The sequence below is a fragment of the Pholcus phalangioides genome, unplaced genomic scaffold (genome assembly GCF_987345545.1).
Source record: "Pholcus phalangioides strain wild (caught in Gottingen) unplaced genomic scaffold, Ppha-v1.0 ptg000011l_1, whole genome shotgun sequence".
Lineage (NCBI taxonomy): Eukaryota > Metazoa > Arthropoda > Arachnida > Araneae > Pholcidae > Pholcus > Pholcus phalangioides.
Genome location: NW_028301604.1, coordinates 20,615,452 through 20,638,454, shown reverse-complemented (window position 1 = coordinate 20,638,454; position 23,003 = coordinate 20,615,452). Strand labels below are relative to the sequence as shown.

Genomic DNA, 23,003 nt, shown 5'->3' with positions numbered 1-23,003 from the left:
TTATTTAGCGATATTAGCTATTTAACATGTTATTTGGCATAGTTGGCGATTTATCACATTATATGGTGACATTGGTGATTTAACTCATTATTTGGTAATATTGGTGATTTAATACTTGTTATTTGGTGACATTGGCAATTTAACACTTGTTATTTGGCAACATTGGCAATTTAATACTCGTTACTTGGCAACATTGGCAATTTAACGCTCGTTATTTGGCAACATTGGCAATTTAACGCTCGTTATTTGGCAACATTGGTGACTTAACACTTGTTATTTGGCAACATTGGTAATTTAAAACTTGTTATTCCGTAAAGTTGCTAAATTAGCATTCATAATTTGGTGGACTTGCACTTTTACTCACTGAATGAAAAATTTTTTCACGAAAAAATCAGGATTTGACGTAATGAAGATTGACTATAGGAACTTCTGCTGCTTGCGGTGCAGACTTTTTTCCTTTTTTGAAAACAGAAACTGACTCACATTTGCGCTTTAAAGCTGAAAGACCATTGCAAACCATCTTCAGCTGCACGATCACGGTTATTATCGGGATTTTACGAAAGCCCGATGAGGGGCCGATAGTTTAAATAAGGAGCTGCAGTTATCCCAATCAGATTTTTGGGGTCAAAGTCAAGTGAGGAAACTTGCCAGGAAAATGTAGAAATTGATTTTAAAAAAATCTGCTATCTTCTAATTTTTCAAACTTTTCTGGACTTCCGGCAGCTCTTTCAACAAGAGACCAGATGGATTATCAGTTTGACATGCTTGTAGCATTTTAAAAAAACTGTCTTGGGTAAAGCTGCGAAGAATAAATAAATATTAAATATTTTTTGATTGAAAATTTTTGTTCAAATGTAAAAAATATCTCTGTAGTGTAACAAAGTGTGAAAGCACACATGGCTAGCCTGCAAGCTTTTTCCCCAACATTGTACTTTACAGTATATTCAAACTACTTTCCAACAGAGACCACTATTTTTTCAAGGTCACAAGATATCACAACTACAGAAGATGGGAGGAGGTGGTGCTGAAAAGTACAAAGGAATAAAACACGCTCTTCTCGGAAAGAATAGTTTTGCGGCAAGCAGGAACAAAAATGTTTTGCCACCCTTTCCGAAATTTTGGTCATACTGAGGCAAAATTTGCTATTTTGGCTATTTGGCACAAAAAATTTCTACAATACACTATTGGAGCATGATGGCACAAGAAGTTAATTTTGGCACAGTGTGGCGCAGAGTTCCCGCCCCTGGAATGGTGTTCATACTCAGGACAGCGGTATTAATTGAATGATCATTGCAGATATGATGTTCTTTGAAGAGGGAGGACAGGAAAAAAACACTGCAGCTTTTTTGATTCCTGCATCTCAAGTGCAGAAGCATGCAATGCTATGAAATACCACGTGTTCTCCATCCAGCAAATAAAAAAGTATCACCGCTGGTGAGGAAAACTTTTTAACATCGGGAAAACATTTATGAATGAAAGCTTCCAGATGATAGAAATGCGGTTTTTGACAAATTCAATATGTGTCCATCTGGGAGGCATTTTTCCTGCGGAAGTGCAAATTCCCACCCAAGTAAAAAAATAAAAAAAATTCAAACAAAATGTTTTTCCTGCATAAATTATTGTTTATAACTAATTTAAAATTAAACACATCACATATTAAAGGAAATAATTTTGTTATTGGTGACTTTGAAAATAGTTATATTTTTGTATGCTACTGTTCAGAAAATGTTTAAATTTTTTCCTGTCTAGCAAATATCCCATAGCCTTCATTCTGCAGTCCTTTTCACTCATGATCACATTTTTATGGAACACATATCAGAAGATCTGGAGCTTTGAATTTGGTATGTGTGGCTGCACAGGACCCTATGCTTAGTGAAGGTCTCGCACACATACTAATAGAAACAAAAATTTTTTTTCTTTTCTGAGATAATGAAAATAAATGACAGTGCTTCAAGTATAAAAATCTTAAAGAAAAATCTAAATAACAGAATTAGTGAAAACTATTCATCCCACAAAGCTCTCTCCCCAACCATGATTATTTTTGCAACAGGTTCCAAGTATGATTTCACATAATAGAAACAATCACAGCAGCCATGAAAGATCTATGACCCATGATAACTTTCAAATCACCTCTTAAAATTGAAATAATTGTGAAGATAAATTATTTTGTACAATTAAGAAAAAATATCATAATTGAAACACTGTGAATTCTGACATTTTACAAATGCAAACATGCAAAACAAGATTGTCAAAACAATGCTAAAGGTGGCAAGAGAGAACGTGATATTGCAAATGCAGGGACTGGTAAAAATTGTGTAACTTTAAATATAAAATAGATTAAAAGAATTGTCCATCATCACGTAATGCTACATAAGTGCCCATCATTTTTCAGGGGTACACTTGAGAATTATTATAATATAGAAATATGAGCATTATGAAATCATACACTGAAATTTTATAAAAGAATGAGAAAATAAAATGTTATACATTGATTGAAAACAAATAATAAAAGTAAAATTATTTTTCAAAAAACTGACTTAGTGACTCAAACATTAGTGCTCAACCAGTCTTAATTTTCAATAGATTTTGGTTTGTTATACTATAGAGGGAGTATATTCAAAATGTTTTAACACAAATACAGCCGTTAGGGGTCAAGTTGACCCCCTATAAGAAATTCAAGTCTTATTAAAAGTAACTATTGTTTGATTGATGAATAAAGGTGAAATGATAATATACAGTAAGACCTTGTTATAACCTCGACCACTTTTAACGTCACCCCGCCCCTATAACGTTAGTTTTTTGAAAGTTCTGCTAGCATAATTAGCAAAAAGTTTTACTCGTAATTAAATCACCCCGCTTATGAAGTCATTTTTATTTGGTGTTTAGAGGTGACATTATACCAAGGTCTGACTGTATAAGATTTAACCTGGTTTCACGATGTGCTTTTGCATGAGCACAATTTATAATAGAGCGAAAAGGGTGATATGTGACTCAACACACATTATAAATTAGTGCACGTCTCAAAGCGAAATTATACTCATGAGTATGAACTATGAATGAACCCAAAATGTTCTAAAGTTCAGTAGGCATCGCCACAAGTTGAAAAAGATGCACGCTTGACAGTGACAGCAACACATTTTTCCACAAAAAGGTTTCTGGCATCCTTCGCAGTTGTCTCTTACACAGCTGAAAGGCACATTTCTTTATTTCTTTAGTGTGTTGCAGAGGAATTGGAAGGCATTTGTTGCACAAAGCACCAACACAAAAAGAAATTCTACACATGAAACTGTGGAGCCTGAAGATTCCTTGAAAAGTATGCAAGCATTGAGTGTGACAATGCAGAGGAAGTTGTAAAATACATGAACAGCCACCTGCGAGTTCCGCATCTTGTAGTGTATTTCCTCAGCATTTCATCTGCTACATCTATGCCACATTTAATGCTATTATAATAAGTGACAGTGTTTGGCTTTTTTTGGGCTGTCATCTGCAGACATTTGTGTACAAGGTGTTATGAATTACAACATTCTTTTTTTGCTCTTGAACCTATATACCATGAGTGTGTTATTTGCATTCTCAGCACAACAAGACAATATTATGGAGTTGAAGTGACATGTGCAATTGTGGTACTCTTCACAGAAGGTTTATCTACAAGTTTCACAGAAGTGAAATAGTTGTCAGTTGTGATGGTGCGTCTGGACTTTAGATGTAGTTTTAGTAATACCATACATTCCCAAATATGTGCGTTGATTGTCGCTCAAATACGAATAGGCATTCGAGACATATTTATGGATATCCCAACAGTTGCTAACCAGAACTTGATGCGAAACTTGTCCAGCTTTTTTGCCATGCATTGGATAAATTTGCACCGTTATTTACATGGCAACAATTGCTCATCAACAGTTATTTTTGGTCCAGGACTATGTGCTAATAACAGATTCCCAGTCAGCTTGTACCAAATGTCTGAAGCGAGAGCTAATCTGTTAGTAGTGAGGCCCTCAGCTTTGATGCTTCGAATGTCAAGTCTAAAATACAGCATGATTTCACGGTATTGATTGCATGACATTGTTTCTTTGAACACAGGTGGTTCTAATACTTGTTTCACAAATCTACAGATATTTACGTTAAGTTAAAATTGATCATTTTTCTTATGGGGTCAAAATGACCCCTGTTGGCTGTTTTAGGTACTTCTATGATTATTTATTTTAATATAATTAACATAGAAATATAAAAATTTATCACAGTTTTTCCTGAAGTATTTTAAGTAAAGTCAGAGAAAATATCAGCTCCAATGTTCCATTGTATGTTGAGATAATGCAGGGTAAATCGGAAAAATGGTTCAAAATGACCCCAAAGGTGCTTCTAGTGTTAAACATTATTTTTAGTACTTTATATTCAAGAAATATGCAAAAAAAAAATCAATAATAAATGTGGAGAAAAATAATATAATAATATTTTTGAAAATTGTTTCAGCTACCAAATATTTTCCAGAGTACTGCTTCACAGAAAAAAATTGTTTCACTACCATATTATTTACACTTATTAATCTTGATTGCAGTTTTTAAACATAACAATGAAATCTGGTAATTTTATTTTTAGACCTATGAAGGATCAAGAAAACATAGGTTTTCGAACATACTTCCTGTAGTTGAGAGCATTTGAGTATCTGCTTTTTGAGAGATGGTATTTCATAATTTATATTACGTATCAACATCTGTGCAGCTTCAGCTGTAAAATAAAAAATATATATATATATTGTACCATAAATAGTAACAGAAATGTTTCATCATGCAATTGCACAGAAATAAAATACAGCTGAACTTCTTTATCTAGAAGCTCAATGGGACTGCAAAAAAAAATTCACTATTGCATTTTCCATCAATATTAGATGACTATATATAATACAGGGCAGGACAAATCCCAGGCGCCAAGTCCCATGGTGATTAAAAAATTTGTATTGGCACCTATGAATGTTTGGAATTTATAGTAGCATATTTGCAAGCATTGAAGAGGGCCACTATGGCATGAAAAAGGCAAAAGAAGCATTATTTTGGAACTTTTTCTTAAGGTAAAAATTTTTTGCCGCCAAGATTTCACCGGTTTATTCAGCCCTGATACAATACATTCACAAAAATCAATAACCCTTAATAATTATTGGCAATCTTAATAATTATTATGCATATCGTAAAAATGCATTGAAATACCATCACTTAGGCCTACTCTGTTACCTTCCTAGATGTTGCAACTAGTGATTGTATTAAATGTAAATGGTCACAAAAACTTTCATTTAAAAATATTTGTAATATTTATTTGTTTCATTTTGAATGCCAAATTATACATTGTACATAATTTTAAAGTTAATTTAGGGAATAAAAAAGATGCAATTTTTGACAGTTTTGAGCTACAACAAATGTCAAATTTTTTTTTAACAATAAAGGTTTACTTGTGAAAACTTATCCAGATGTTGGAATTAGGACTTCTGTTGCTTTCTTTAGATTCATTTTTGTATTATTCCCATCAGAAAATTCGAGACTATTCCTTACCTCAATAAATGTGTGCCTACATCTGTGAGTTGACCATTCATTGCAATCTCAACTGCTTTAAAATCAATAATATTTCTTTCATCAACAAACTGTTCCACTGTGAGGGTGAATCATGAGGGACACTCAATGATACATTATGCTCTGATATCTGCTGAAACTACTTTAAAATGAAATCATCCAGTTTAGGAAAAGTCTTGACACAATGCTCATTCGGTTACTATTAGAATAATCTTGTTTATTCCAACATCTTGTTTTTCTATTGCTCCCACACTCATACACATATATACACTATCATTTTTCCTGGGCAATAGCATTTGCCCCTAACAAGCGTGAATAAAGTCATCTGAAATCAAATAAAACACCAGCTGCCCTCAGAAAGACAAAAGCCAGTGTGTGGGACTGGTATTGAAATTGTTGTTTCTTGCTTAGAGTTGTAGCAAAACGTTGAAGTTTTGTTAATATCTAGATAATATCAAACATAAAATTCATAGAGAAAGGCGCCCCAATTATATGCACAAAAAAAGGAACTAAATATTCACTAAAAATAAACAAATATGCATCACAAAAATAGAAATATGCATTGAAAAGTAAAAGATATATGCACTAAATATACAAAAATATAATATCAAATGAAAATATAGGCACTAAAAGTTTAAAATTTGGAAAAAAATGCAATAACCATAAGTAGATTCAGGCTACATGAATTGGGGGAGGGCTAGTCCAACTCCACTCCCATCTTATATCCGTCTGTATGCTTTTAAATGTAACATACATAGTCGACATCCAATTTTACTAACCTCCAATTTATGAACCAACATGTATTTTTCTCTCTCTCAGGCTAAGGACCTAATAACTTGTGTGGTAATAATAATGAAACTAGTCTTTTGGTCCAAAAAAAAGCAATTTCTTTGAATGCCATTCCCATTTATGAACTTTTGATTTTATGAACTAATTCTGTATGAAATTAATAGACTTTCTGGATATTATGCCGAGGTGAACAGGAAAAAAGTGTCATTCCTGTCCACCAGGAATCGAACCCAGGAGCTCTTGCATACTGGGCAAGTGTGCACTGACCATTATACCGTAGAGAGGTCAGTGCACTTGCCCAGTAGGCAAGAGGTCCTAGGTTCTCTCGATTCACCTCGACATGATATCCAGAAAGTCTATTGATTTCAGGTATCTTAGCCGAGCAAAAAATCATCACCCATCTCTAAGTCTGTGCGAGTTTGTAAAGGCGAGCATCAAATATATTAAGATGTCAACAGTTTATACTTCCAAAGTGAAAAAAAAGTAGCTGCCAATTAATTATTTTCACTAACCATCAATAAAAATCGGACTCAGACTAAAATAATTTAATTTTAGATCAGCGCCGTCTTTAATTTATAATTAAACAATGATTAGTTAAAAATAAGTTTATTTCTTGAACATACATATATCTAGCATACATACCTGTACCGAATAGTGACAATTTTTTTTCCTTCAAGAAAGCAAAAATATATATAAACCAATTTTACCCAAATATACATTATCTTTTTGATACAACTCTACGATTTCCCGCCAATCCTTCATTCTCTGTGAAGAATACTGTCCAAAAATATTCATAGAAGAAGCTTCAGTAGCTTTCAGTATTTCAATAATTTTAATGCAGTGAAAGTAGTTGATATCTAGAGAAAAAAATATATATACACACACACATAAATATACAGACGGTCAACTATAAATAACATGAACATTCTTATTTTCATATATTAAACTTGAACTATCTTACACGCACATATATTTAACCAGTCATCTTGCGACGACGGCAAATGCTGTTGCGCAAATTTTTTCTGTCTTTATCACATGGATATGACAGAATAATTTCTCATACAGCTGCTGCCACTTGCACAGCCATCCTTCTACTTTATCATCTCCCACAAGTTGGAGTTGAAAAATTATACTTCAAAGTCAGAGATTATTATATTATTTTCATCATGCTTTGCAAGCCTGTGGCGTATGCAAATTACCGTGCTGTGACGTGTACATCTGGCGCTGCAGTCCATACGCATATAAACAGGAATCAACCTGGAAATAGCTGCTCTTTACCACTCCGTCACTAGCCATCACATCCACGCGGGTCGTGCTGATGATCTGAATTATTTAATTTTTATGTCAATTACATCCTAATATTTAATTGTTTAATTGTTGAATGTTTAATTATTAATAGTTTAATAAATAGTTATTAATCCTTTTCAAGTTTGTATATTCAATATTGGAGTCATACACCGCACCACTAGAAGCCTATATCACAAAGCACCTTTTTTTCGATTTCAGATTACCTTGTAAAGACACATTTGTTTTATTTTACTCATATATTTTTTAGCAAAGGTTCAGCTGCTGTGGATCCACATAAATCCATCAACAGCATTTCTTACTGTCACAGGACATATTATGAACCTAACCCCCCGACAGTGGGGCTAATAGGACTCCGGTCCTGGTGCCTGGGACGATTCTCATCATTTTTTGTTTTTTTATGCGATAAATTCATCATGAAGAAGCTCAAGAAAGTCTGATCTGGGAGGGGTCCACAAAAGACTCTAGCCAAGAGGCCATGCTACAGGATGTAGGGGACATGTTAACCTCTCACTTTCGGGGTGTCATATTATATCTCAACACATTCTCTGATGTTTATATAAAATTTGCAAAGGACACTCTCACTTATATAAGCTCTATCACATGAGCTATTTGACACTTTCTACCACATAAAACGCATAAAAATGCACTTGTTTGTGACTTTTCAATTGAACAATGTGTCTCAGTTTACTTTTGTGCATCACATTTTTAGTTCAACTGTTTCTATTTTATCCATTCAAATTAATTTTTAGCCTTTTGGTTGGTTTTGTTTTGATTGTGATGATGGCTGACTGATAACAAAAAAAACTCTCATAAGAGGAGTGTTGTGTGCTCTAAAGCTAAAAAACGAAAAGAAACCAAATATTGGTGCCCTGATTGTGGTATTTGTTTGCACCTGGTTCCATGTTTTGGAATATATCACACACAAACTGAATACTAGAGTAAGAAAAAAGTTTTCTAAGTCTATTTTATAATTAGTATGATACAAGGGAAAAACATTCTATTTACATGTTATTTTAAATTTTAGTACATAATTTTCAACATGAATTACCGAGAAATATTTTTCTGCATTCACTTTGAACTTTAACAACCCCTGCTGTTATTGTATTTAATTAATTCAATATTTCTATTTAGAACACTAATTAGTAATTACTTTTATTATTTTTATGACCTTAAATGTACAGCAAAGAACATGATAAACTCAGTTTTGATGTTTTCATAAAACATTCAATCAAAAAAACATAAGCTTCAAACTTCCAAGAAAAGGAAAAAGCATAGGCATCTTGAAAAGAAAAAGGGCACTGTGGGTAGCACTCAGAGAAATAGATTGGCCAGTTGACTAATTAAAGGAAATGTTTATTTATTGAGTTATGCAGTTTACATTAGTTTACGACCCTTGGTACTTCTGTTGAAACCATTAATTTCTTTATTTTTGTAGCATGATATGCCAGACCTCACAATTTTTCAAAAATGCATAACTGATTTCCAAAATGCACAAAACCATGATTTGATTTTGAAAAAGAGGCTTGAAGTATGGGGAAAGATGTTTCACAGGTGTTTAAATCCTTTGATGTAACAAGTTAGTAAGTCCAAGTTAGTAAACTGTTATGATAAATAAGAAAAATGTGATCAAAATAAAAAAGATGTAGTAAAATGCAGTAATTTTCCATAATAAAGCAGCAGCTTATGCAGTTATAAAAGCTTTTAGCTCGTGCGGCTAATTCAAAGCTGATGCTTATTCAATAACACTTTTTTATAGTTGTCTTTTTCTAAACCTTTTTTTATTTTTCACTTTTTGAGCATTGATGAGTTCTTGGCCAGGGCGTTCTAACTATTTCACTATTCGTCTGAAGCAGTGCTTCTGAAAAAGTGGTCACATTTTCCTGAAGCAGAAGAATGGATCAGTAGAGTACAGAAGGGGCTACCTATATAGAAGTTAGAGTGAGAGATTCAGATAGTTCTTTGTTCTACAGGGTGAGCAAAAAGCCAGTAGAAACTTTGAAAACCGGAAAATCAACCGAAATAAAAAACGGTTTGCAGGGTTACCATCGCTAAGTAACAGGAATTTTTTTAAGACAGGAAAAAAAATTAAAAAAACGGCCGATTGGTGGCACTGGTACGAGTGACTTAGGTGGAAATATGCAAATGAGACGGTTATAAGAACTTGCATTCCTAATCCATAACCACTTCACCGCTGTAAACCATGTATGTGGACCTGTTGCACTCTGCCATCGCTGGATTTGTGACTCGCCTGCAATGTGTTATACCCTGTGGTGTTTGTCATGTGAAACACATACTGCTGTAATAAATGATTTGGAGGCATTCTGTTCATTATTTGCATGCCTTTTCTTTGACCTGTGTACATCAGGGTCACCTATCGGCTGTTTTTTTTTAGTTATTTTTTTTCCTGTCTTAAAAAAAAATTACTGTAATCTAGCGATGCTAACCCTGTGTAAACCGTTTTTTGTTGCAGTTATTTTTCTGATTTTTATGAATTTTTAAAATTTCTAGACTTTTTGCCCACCCTGTATACAATATACTGCTTGGTTTTTGTTGTACCTAAACGATAGACATCCTGAAGTATCTTTATAATGCAAAATGAAAAATATATCGCCATATGGCGAAAAAGATATGCTTCAGTTATTTTTCTTGATATATTTTACAGGTAGTAAGGGAAAGATTGATTCCATCCATTCTATATGATTCCCTGTTGGTCTATCTGCAGTAAGAAGACATGGCAGTTGATTGCAGTGCTCCTAGTGGCAAAATAAGAAAACTACAAGAACTTGATAAAGAATCAAAATAGAAAATGAATGTTAATTTCAAAGTTAATTAGGTGGAGAATCTTTTCTTGGCCCATGCTATATGAAAATTACAAATCTTAAATGTGCTCTAGAAGTGTATTAAGGTCTAAATAAGTTATAGTATTTAACTTGTATTAAGCGAACACATTTTTATATATATGTATATTTTATTTCACAGTATTTCTGGTGAATAAAAATTTACATTTATACTTACATGTGCCAGTAAGAAGGTTGGTGATTTCATCAACAGCAGGCATGTCCTGAATGGCATTATTTATTTTCTGGCGAATCTTCAGAACAGGAGTTTGCCAATCTTGGGAACAATGCCGTCTACTTATAAGCCAATCTAAATTCAAAGTAGTATTTGATTGAGAAATCAAATCAATACAAGAATTGCGAAGTTTGAAACTTGTTGTATAACTAGAGTGACCATATTATAAAAAGGAACATTTCAATGATTTAAATGGGAATCCATGATTTAAATACAGTGGCATTCAAAAAAATATCTGACAATTGGTTTTTCTGCTTGAAATGAAACACAAATCATGTTATGCAAATTGGAATCACGTTGTATGATGTCTATCTACAACTGGGTTAATTTTCTGGGAGAAGAAAGGGTATATAATATGCTGCTCTCCGAAAGAAATTCATTCAAAGCTAAAAAAGTGAGACTATGAATTTTTCTTGTTTCTGGAGCTGTTTATTGTAACTTTGGAAGTGAGGGAAATGCCTCATAAAAGACAAATTTCTCTGGAAACAAAAGAACAGATCGTAAAACATATCCAAGATGAACAAAGCTACATTTTTATTTCTAAACTTCTAAGTGTTTCAAAATCAACAATATGTGATGTTTGGAAGTAGTTTCAAGTGTGCGGTGAGGTAAACTGTCTGGTTCTGGTCACCCAAGAAAAGCTTGTTCCAGAATCAATCGCTTGATAAAACAACGTTTGGTAAAGAATCCAATGAAGAGTGCAGTGGAGATAAACCAAGCATTCCAAACCAGTTTATGGAGTTTCTATCAGTGTCTCTGCAATCAAGTGACCTCTTCATGAAGCTCGTCTTTTTGGTCAAAGACCCAAAACGAATCCTTTGATTTCCATTACGAATAGAAAGGCCCGACTTGATTTTGCCTGGAAGCATCAAAGTTGGACACCCAAACAATAGGCAAAGGTTCTTGGGAGTGATGAGTCCAAGTTCCAAAAGTTTGAATCGAGTTAATAAGGATATATTAGGTGGCCAGTAGGCCAGCAATTCAACAGGAGATATCAGCTTCCTACATTTAAACATGGTGGTAGTAATGTGATGGTGTGGAGCTGCTTTGGATCATCCTGTGTTGGTCCTTTAGTGTGAATAACAGGCATAATGGACCAAAAAATTTATTTGGACATTTTAAAGGCACATATGTTACATTTTGGCAGAATTTAAATGCCTCAAGGATGGATTTTTCAACAAGACAATGATCCGAAACACATAGCCAAGTCTGTGAAAATGTGGTTTTCTGCCAAAAAATGAGAGTTCTGACATTGTCATTGCAGTCATCTGATCTGAATCCAATAGAGAATTTATTGCAGGTGCTTAAACATTGCTGTAAAGCTATGAAATTTTCCAATCTGGATGTAAAATTTGTTATTCCTGCAAGAATGTAAAAAAAAAACCTACCAAAACTATGAGTGATTTGGTGGACTCAATGCTCCGCAGATGCAGTGCAATAATTAAAGACATGGGGTACCCTACCAAATATTGAAAAGTATGTTATTTATTATGTTTATTTTTGATGGTTCTATAATTCTTGTGAATCATCCGATTTTTTTTATTTCATAAGTTAGAGTATTTTTGTAATAAACGAAGTATATGATTCAATTACAAGATTATTTTCAGACTAGCTATAATATCCGGCGCTGCTCGGGTTTTCTTCAATGAGGCTGTTTGGATCACGTGATAGCTCCATCTTTCTTTGAGGGACATGTAAACCGTGTCTAAGTTAACCAATATGGCGACTTCTTGCGCGACTTCATGAAATAAACAAATCTAGATTTAAGGAAACATAGAAACAAATATTTTTTCCCCCCTTTTTTAAGGGGCGCTAGGTATTTCGATCCCCCTCCCGAACTTCAAGTTATCTATTTCTGCCTGTTTCTGCTTCCAAAAATGCTTAATTAAAGCTGTGGAATTTCTTTGATGTACTTTACGGACCCATAATTGATTTTAAAACAACCTGAACTATATCAATTCATGAAGTTGAATATCAAAAGACAATACAGAGAACTTAATTTTCATGCTTGAGAAGATATAAATAAAAAGTTGAAATTAATGTTATTGCCTGGATATCCAACTCAAAAGTAGGTCCGGATAATTACTTCATATTTAATCTCCTGGGCTTCGTATATCTCTAAGTGAACTCAATATTTCAAAAATTGAGAATTCAATACAATTTTTAAAATTATTGGTGACAGAAAACCCCACCAAATTTCCGCATTTCTACATTAAAATCGGTAATTTTAACACTGATTTCTATGAGGATACCCCTTTTCCCGACCCTCAAAGCGATGCTGATGATGATTATGACGTCTATTCAAAAAGCCTCATTACTGGGAGTACTGAAAATGTGGCAAACATTATAAAGGCATAAACTGTTATACATATATACTGGCAGCGTTAAAGAATTGACAAACCATTGTAAAGGCATATACACATCTGAAACGCATTGCTAGGGAACCACGGTAACCAAAGTAAACGTTCGGAAAGTGATTGTAAGTCGGGTCCCATTTGGTATATATGCAAAATTTGGTGACGATCGATCTAAAATTGTAGATTTGTATAGAGAACACACACGCACGGACATACGCATGCATGCACGCACACACACACACACAGACATACAGAAAATCTATTATATATATATATATATATATATATATATATTATATTATATTATATATATATATATATATATATATATATTAGGTCAGGATTGCTTGTATATGCTTTATGTACGGATTTAACCCATACATTAAAATATTTGAACAAAAATAAGGTTCTTATAATAAGGACGTTTTATGAATGCAATTGTATGTACAAGCTTTATTATGCAAAATGAAAAATATATCGCCCCACGGCGAAAAAGATATGCTCCAGTTATTTTTCTTGATACATTTTATACATCCTAGCAGCTTATTTACAGAAAATTATGGTATAAATACCCAAACTATACATCACATTACTTACATAACCCTAGCAACATATGTTTATTAACTTTGGAATTTATAGAAGAGTGAAAAAACAAAGCGGTCATTTCACAAAACAGTTATTTATACATGCAGTAAGGAAAAGATTGATTCCATCCATTCCATAATATAATTCAAGCAAGCTTTCTTAGCCAAATTGAGAAAATAAGCATTTTTACTAAAATTATGAAATAGACACATATTATTAAAAAAATACCATATTCCCATGAATTCATCAGCATGCTGGGAAAACCAACATTTAACCTTTTTAACAGTTTAATTTTTTCCCTAAAATATCATATAACATATGATCAAGGAATACAAAAATATGTTGAAATCCACTTATGTTTTCGTATCTACATAGCTTTCAACTCATCCAACCTATGTGAACGAATAGTATGCCTAACATCTGACATTTTCGATAAATTAAGATTTGGGATAGCAAGTATAGTAGCATATCAACTATCTGAACTTAGTTCATAAAACTAAAAGGGTCCCAAGATGTAGAGAATAAATAAGATTCAAATCAGCCAATTCAATTGATTCTTGGGGCCCAGATATTTAATAATTATCTGTAAACTGTGGCTTGAATTTCTCAGCATGCCGTCTATTTCAGGGTGAATATTGTAATTCTGTTTTGTAAAATATAGGTCATCTAGTCACCTTATGTATGACTCAAATCAGCCAAGCAAATCTTTGAACTGTTTGGAATATATTTTGACACAAACATGTAAGAAATAAAATATTCTTACCTAGAAGCTTGTTAGAATGGATATCAATTGGAATTTCAAGTTCATTCTGTAAAGTACAGTAAAAGATCAATTTATTCACAGTGTAATTAAAAATTATGGTGTAATTAAACCTCTTTATCAGCAAATACAGTTTCTAATCAGTTAGCTTTCAATTAAAAAAAATAACTGTCCAGTAAATGTCTATTTTTTTCAGTTTCAGAACTGGAAGGAAAATGCTTTGGAAAAGCAAAAGCACTCATTTGGCCAAAAGCAAAATAAAGAAATGATTATTACTCTGAGAGCTTAAATACAGATTAAGTGATAGAAAGCTCTAGATGGAGTATAGGTCCTATTTGGGATAAACTGAAACGCATCCTCTAACTTATGCATCATCAGTGTCCTCCTGAGATCCATTTCAGAGTGGACTGCCTATTAGTCAACCATCTGATTTGTGTGGATTTCATTTTTATCTGTATAGTAACTTGTTATTTTATGATACCATGCCAGAGCTTGACATATTGAAAAAAAAAACTTAGGTGACAGCCAAATTTTACAATCTTTAAAAATAATAAAAAATGGAAAAATATTTTCTTTGACTTGTCTGGGAGATTTTGCTCAAGCAGACAAACTGACATAATTGCCAAAAGTTCTGTGTTGTTCCCAGACTCAAATTTAGTTATCATACACAAAACAAAATATAAGTATAGTGCACTATTTCTTAGTTGCCATAGCAACCAGGGGATGTGTCAAGCCCTGCGCTGTATCACAAGTTCCCACTTGAATGTTTCTCTATATCAGCGGTTTTCAACCAGTGCTCTGCGAAGGAAAATAAAAAACAGTCATTTGAAAAAAAAATTATAATTACTTTAAAATAATAAAAATACGTCAGTAATTTTGTTCGGAATAAATAAAAAATAGGTCTATGGGGCTCCGCCATAGAAATTATATGCCCAAAAGGGCTCCTCGAGTCAAAAAAAGGTTAAGAACCGCTGCTCTATATCATCACCCTGTTGCAAAAACTCTAGGATGAACACTGCATATTAGATTAGAGCCAAAAAAAAAATCAAACTTTCTCATGGTGTTGAGAAAGTTTCTCCCATTTGACAAAAGCAAGCACATTTTTCAACCATATATTCTATGGACTATTAGGACTTCCACATCTTCTACCTGGATATCATTGAAGGATCTATTGTTTATCATCCCACGACACACCAGTACTTTGAATATTGCCTTCACTATTAAAGACTGATGCAAAAGAAGTCATTGAAAGCATTACAGTGCACTTTAACCCAGATCCTCCTATCGAGAGGGGGACAACTGTTCTTTTACATCCATAATTTACATACCTGAAAAATGATTTAGGGTCAGAGCCAATGTTATCTGCCAACCTACATTTAACTTCCTTTCAAAGTATCCCTTATCGCTTTCTTCAACACGCTTCTTTTTTCAGTAAATGATGAAAGGTCATCTCTTCCACTTTTTTTATTTTCTGAATGCCCTTCTCTTTTCAAAGTAAAGATTACGCATGTTATCCATGAATCAGTGGGGGGGGGGGAAAGATGAATAAACCCACTTTTTATGAACAAAGGGTATGACATCATGCAAAAAACAGAGGAGTTTTGCCATAAATTCTCCCTACTGCCTTACCTCACAAACTGATTCCAAAAGGTGTTTGAAAATTCTAGGTAACCTTTCTCTCAAAAGGTCAAAGTTGGTTCTTCAAAAACAAGGAACCATTCTTTTGTTGTTAACTTTATTCGCTAAAAAGCTACAAAAAAAAAAGCTAACAACCTATGAGCTAAGAAAAGTTGTCTCCAACTGAAACATGTTTGACAAGATCCTTGGAACTAGTGACAACCAAATACAAAATAGAAGTATCACTAGTGGCTTTTGACACTTGCTGATACAAGGAATTACAGAGCAACAACATAAAATCATTCTCATATTGATCTCTAGCTGATAGGTTGTTCCAATCGATATCTAGATAATTAAAATTCTCTAATATTACTATCCTCTTATGTTTACACATACATGAAGTTTCTTCATGAAGATGTAGTTTGGATTCCGATTAGGTGGGTTATAGTAAACTCCTACAAAAAGCTTATGACAATTTTCGTTTTCAAGCTCAACCCATGTAGTTTCAGTATCAATTCTTTGTATATTACACTCTCTAGCCTTCAAACATGATTTCACATAAATCAATACGCCAACCCCTTTCCTGTTAGATCTATGTTTTAATTAATTTTTATATCCTGAGATATGTAAGAAACAATCCACTTGCTCTGAAAACCTGTTAACACAAGCTAAGTGATTAAGTATTTAACTAAATTTTAAGTCCTCAAGTGCTCAAAATAGTGTCTCAACATAAGTAATCAAGTCCACCATGCTCATCGAATAATACAAGGCCACACTCACTGACACATAGAGAAGTGGGACACTTTTCACAAAAATATTTTCTAAATTTTTTCTGTACGATATAAAATGGTGTAATTGATAAATAAAAAAACCTTATCACTTTTTAGACATGAAAAAAAAGTGACACTTCAAAACAGGGTTGAGTTTTTACCAGGACATGGTAAAAACTAGGCACTTACCAGTAAATAACGTGGTAAAAACCTGTAAATATATATTTTACCATGTATAATTAGCCTCTATTAGGGTTTGCACTGCCAATCACCATTGCACCAAATTGCAACAAATTATTTAATTTGGCAAATAAATAAAAGACCGAATTCGCCAAATCACGAGTGTCCATTGGGCTTCTTGATGGTCAAACTGACTATTTGATGCATGTTCAAAATCCGGAAGTGAAATTTCTGTTAGCCAATCATGAACAATGTTAAGCGATTTGCGGGAAAGTTCCAGAGGAGGGAGGGAGCCAGACGGGTGACTAACCTTGTCTGGAACCGTGACTAGTTGACAGCACTTTCAGGAGGCTACAAGCAAAAAACCTATTGTTTGAACACTTTACTCGACTATAGTACTTTCCTGAGCAGAGATGCCAACGCCATTCAAATACCCAGAATTTCGGAAGGGGATATTTTTTTTCCTAGTTCCAAGAAGGGGGAAAAATATAGAAAGAAACCCCACAACTCCCCCCCCTCCTTCTACTGCTTATCGTGATTGCACGACCATGAAAGGGGCCATTCAAGTATTATGCCAATAAATTTTTAGCCATTTTTGACCCCATCAGCAAAAGTCAGCAAGCTTTCTCTATTAGTAGACAATGATAGTAAAAGAACCTAGTTATAAGTTGGTGAATTAACCTTTTTTTTCAATGAACCTTTGAATTGAACATATTTTTTAGACACTAATTGTTTGATTCACAGGGATAGCAGTGAATGATTTGTGGGGGAAAGGAGAGACCATACTTTAATTTTTTTTCGAGAGGGACCAACTTTCACTTTCAAAGGACCAGGGTTTAAGTTAGATAAAAAAATTCCTTTACCGAAAATAGGAAAATAAGCTTTAGCAAAATGCAGACATGCAACATTGGCTTAAAGCTTGTCAGTAGTAATGAATGTTCAGCTTTGCCATGTGAAGGGCGGGGGGTACCCCTCTAGGATGTTATAATCATAGTGCAATAAAAAATTAACACTCATAAATTTAACTGAAAGTTCATTAAAACAGCACCTTATTAGCACTGGAACCTAGAAGGCTCACACAGACCACTTGACCCCCCTCCCCTCCCGAAGCAACATTCTGAAGTCACTGAGTCCCTAAATAATTCATGGATATTCAATGCATTCCCAATGTGCATACACCCTTGTGGGCCGTATATATAGACATCTGGCAACTGTAGTCCCCATATATCTTCTTGTTTTGTTCTAAGCATGGTTCTGCTAACCCTAGACCCCATGCCCGTTTTCTTCGTATCAGAGCTCTTATGGCACCTACGATGAAACATTCTTTCCGACACAAGTTCCGCGAGCTCGACCATGCACTATGAAAATGAAGCCGGTTCCGGACCCGCCGCAAAAAACCTGCCCACTTCATCGTTTTGAAGCACTCAAAAACCTGTTTTTAGCCCACAGCGAGAGGCGGTTTTGATGGAAAACAGGTTTTTGCACATTTGGGCATCAAGTACAGCGGCAGGTTTAGATGCGGCTTTACAGATTGCCTTCCACGCGCAGACAAAACAGATTGTTCCGAGCTCATCTTCTCTCAAACTCTTTCATGTGCGCATACGAATTCATCATTATGGTAAAGATCAATGCAATCCCCAAAGCAGAATATTTTGCGATGTTCTGCAACGAGCCCTCAGCTGACTGAAAATGTTCTGCGGTAAAAATTTGAATATACATAATAGCGTTCTTCTACACTTTTCTTAAAATTCTTCCAGATTGTTCTGCAACAGCACTGGTTGTTCTGCGACAACATACGTCACACATTTCGGCATATTCTGCTTTGGGGAATGCAATTTGAAAATAATAATAATAATAAAAATAAGTAAAACATCGCAAGAAACTCAAAGACCCGATTTTTTTAAAAATCCGATTTCCGTAGTATTGAGTGTCTCCCTTAGCTTTGTAATTTATTGCAACCATCCGTAGAAACTACGGACAATCTGTAGCAGTTGGCAACTCTGAAAATGCTAAAATGCTAATGAGTGATTGATGGATGTCTACCCATTTCATACCTCCTGTACACATTTTTGCCAAAGTAGCTACTACTTCCTTTGTATTCTAAGATTTTCTTTTGCACTTTGCAAAAAATGTCACCGTAGCTTAAACCCTGCAGAGGACCCAGGTAAATCAGTATACAGCTGCATCTCCACCTCTGTATCGTGAACCTTATTCAGTATTTCTTTGTGTTAATGGTCCCAGCAGGTAACAGTTCAATTTTGAAAATGCTTTAGAATTGTGGCCAGCGATAGTCAGTGTAAATGTTGGTGAATTCTTGAGAATTAAAATATTTTTTGTATGGGAATTGACATTTTATATTAAACAATATTTATTTGTCCATGATTTGCATTTTGGTTTAAATTTCCATCTCAAACTTGATTCAAGTTGTTTTTTGGAATCCCCATTTTGTGACCTGTTAATTTGGCTAAGGTTCTCTCTCACATTTGGCTACAACTTTTTCCATCTAATTTTCCAAATTGCTACAAGTGATAAAAAGTCAGGGGAACCCTGGCCTCTATGTAATGATAATTAATATGCAGAGTAACAGTTTATTAACTAATGATTAATCTTTATTTAAATAATAATTATATAAAAATTCAAATAAACTTAGACCTTAATTAAAAAAGAAAAATAAGAATTGCAGAAACAGAAACTGCTGTTAACACGACCAATTTTTGGGTTTTCATCAGCAGCAAACTTTGAATTAAGTTGATATAAAAACCTATATTTATTTCTTTGTTCCCTCTTTATACGTATAAATTCTAATAGCTTATATTTTGTATAATTTATATATGCTTAAACATACTACAGTAAAAAGCCTATATAATGATACTCAAACGGACCAGAGAAACATATTGTTATGAAAGAAATATTGTTATAAATGTAATATATTAACACTATGAATTAGGACTAGAGAGTAATATCAATACAGAAGAAATTCTTATGTAAGATTATTGTATATTACTCTTAATATAGAGCAGGGCCAGGGACAAATCACAAGAAAATCTAGGCACCAGAAAAAAATTTTTACCCAAAGAAAAGGGTCCAAAGTAATGCTTCTTTTGACATTTTCAGGGCATAGTTACCCTCTTTCATGTTGGCAGATATGCTGCTATAAATTAAATATTTTGTGCTGCTATCAGCCAGCAATTTTAATAATTACACAAAGAAAATTTTAGGCACTAATACCAATTTTTTGGCTGCCATGGCTACCTAGCCTAGCACCTTGGATCTGTCCATCCCTGGTATAGAGATAGAGAGGCTCTATTGTCTTCTATTTCTAAACTAAAAACTATTATTGGTTAATACGTGTGCCACTTCATTTTTTTTTACAAACTAATTTTAATTTTGATGAATGACTTCATCAATATTGCAGTTCCTACTCACTTTTTATTACCACTAAGATTAAGGCTATTACCTCATAAGATTATTTTTTAAATTGCTATCAGAGGCTTTATTTATGAAGGAAGGTTGGGTGCTTTAGCGGACTGTAAACCAGGGCGGTGAATTTAAGTAATTTGTGGTCAAAAACATCAATTTGAAACAGGAGAAAGGAGGCAAAATTTGAATATCCACCAGGCGCAAAGCCATAAATCTGCCTCTGCTATACATAAACAGATATTTAAAGTAGAATATATAGCGTGTATAATTTTCTCTTTTAATCCATCAGCATATGATGACAATATGAGACTATCTTTACAGCAGGACTTGACAAATAATAAAAAAGAAAAACATTTATGCACTAGCCAAATTGCTTAGAAGCCAAGCAAAATACAATGTTCAAGAGAAATGGTCTTAAATACTGGTTTTTTTTACAAATATACCCTTTTTTGATAAAAGACACTGCCATGAAATCAGAAAATTTTAGATAGATTTCCATAGATTTCAATAGATAGTTCATAGATTTCGATTGAACAATTACATGAAGAAAATTTTGGGTGTCTATGTTGATTTTCTAGTCACCACGGTGACCTGGCACCTAGGGTCAAGCTCTTTGCTTTATGATGCACGCTAGTGAGAATATAATAATTTTAATGTTCAGTGTTCACACAACATTGTATCAAAATTATGAATTTTCTTGGGAAAAATGGAAAAAAGTAGATAAATCACTGTTTCTGTAAATTATTTTAAAAACAAATTTCTCTGAAGGTGGTAAAAACCATCAATGATAAATACTGTGCCAACTGTGCTCCATACAAAGTAATAGCTTAATTTTTTTGAAATCAGAAATTGAAATTTACCCTATTCCTCCCATATGGGAGGGAGGAATGGACAATAATTAAAAAGTGAATATTTAATTAATGTTGAAGTGGAGTAAATTTATTATTGGAATAATTCTTTAAATTACAACCACAATATTGATAAAGCTTTGAAAAATTATATTCCTGACTAGATTCAAATAACATAATGACATTTCATATAAAAAATTTAAAGAAAAAAAATCATATCTGTTCAAAAGTTTGTTATCAATAAATGTTAAGCATTGAAAGCTTCATACATTAGAAAAAAAATCAAATTCAAGTAATTTATTTACACGTAAAATGTCTACAAATGTCCATTCCTCCAATGTCTGTATACCTCCCAATGTCCCATATCTCCGCCTTTGCAAAGTGCCTACTTAATCAAAAAAATACACCAATTTCTATTACACTTTCCACTTACCTGCATAAATGACTCTTAACATCTGCATATATTTTAAAGTACTTGACAACTTAAAATTTAGTCAATGATTAAATTACTTAACCTATGTAAACAGGCTTTTAGACATAGATGTCTTCTTTGATATAATAAATAAATAAGTAGTAATAATAAATAAATTTTATTGATTTGACCAGCAGGTCCTTCAATGAGTGGCAATTGGTTGTTGCTACTTTTTATAGTAATATTTACAAAATATACAATGCATTGCGAATATAATGAAGCACATATGTTGATGTCAGAACAATTAATATAAGGCAAGGGAAAATAATGAATGAATGATAAGCAGACACATAATAAACATAATAATATACCGACAAATAATAATAGGTAACACATACTAAGTGGACAAAAAGCAAGTAATAAAAGAAAAAAATAAATTAATAACAATAGAAATATATGGACTTCAGTCCAAACAGAGCGAGCGTAGGCGAATACACGACAAGATAAATAGATATATTGAGTATATGTTATCAGTGATCAAAAGTAATTGAGATATATTAACAGGACCTGAAGAGAGATTTAAATATTTGGATCTGGGATTAGAGTAAAAAGGGCAGTGAAAAATTACATGATTCCAATCCTCAAATAACAAAAGGTTGCAATATGTACAACTTGTGATGGGATTTATAGAAATTTTTTTACGATTAACGAAAATTGATGTCTGATTAAATCTGAGTTGGGGAAAAACCCTTTTGACTGAGATATGAAAAGAGAGGAAAAAATATTCTTCCACCAGGAAAGTTGTTTTTATATCTTTATAGTGAGAAAAAGTTTTACTATTTACAATATGGGAGAAACCAGTTTGGATACTCTGGTTTTTTTATACTCTTGATAATCAGTGGAAGATAAGCTTTTACAAGACTTCGATTTTGTTGAACAAAAATAAAAACAAAGCTAGCACTGTGAAGAATATTTTTAACTTGTAATGCCCAATTATTTTTATTATTAGTGGACGAATTACAAGATTGAGATAGTTGGTCATAACTTATTCTTGTTAAACAGGATTGTTTCATTTCAAGCAAACGTATCCAGATTTTAAAGTGTCTTCTTTGATATACATATATCCCTTTATAAATTAAAAGGTCTGTGTATTCATTGTGTGTAATGAATTTTTTTTTCTTCTTTTTAACCTTTATACCAGTAACTACAGATTTTGAAATCATTCATCTTCACAATGTATATTGAATTCAGCTCATAAAAACAAGTTTTCATGGTGTAGCTTTCGAAATTGAAGAGGGTTAATCGCTCTTGTATCTTCAAACATGTG

General features: G+C 33.3%; 1 protein-coding gene across 1 annotated transcript in view; it reads right to left on the bottom strand.

The window, feature by feature from the left end:
• The window catches only part of LOC149080204 (CDK5 regulatory subunit-associated protein 3), a 49,488-nt gene that overhangs the window by 26,106 nt on the left and 379 nt on the right, over positions 1-23,003 (bottom strand). Inside the window, exons 2-5 of the mRNA XM_089239253.1 lie at positions 14,433-14,478; positions 10,671-10,802; positions 7,055-7,204; positions 4,637-4,725 (exon numbers count right to left, since the gene is read on the bottom strand). Of these exons, the coding sequence (XP_089095379.1) occupies positions 4,637-4,725; positions 7,055-7,204; positions 10,671-10,802; positions 14,433-14,478 (417 nt within the window). The remainder of the gene's footprint in view (positions 1-4,636; positions 4,726-7,054; positions 7,205-10,670; positions 10,803-14,432; positions 14,479-23,003) is intronic.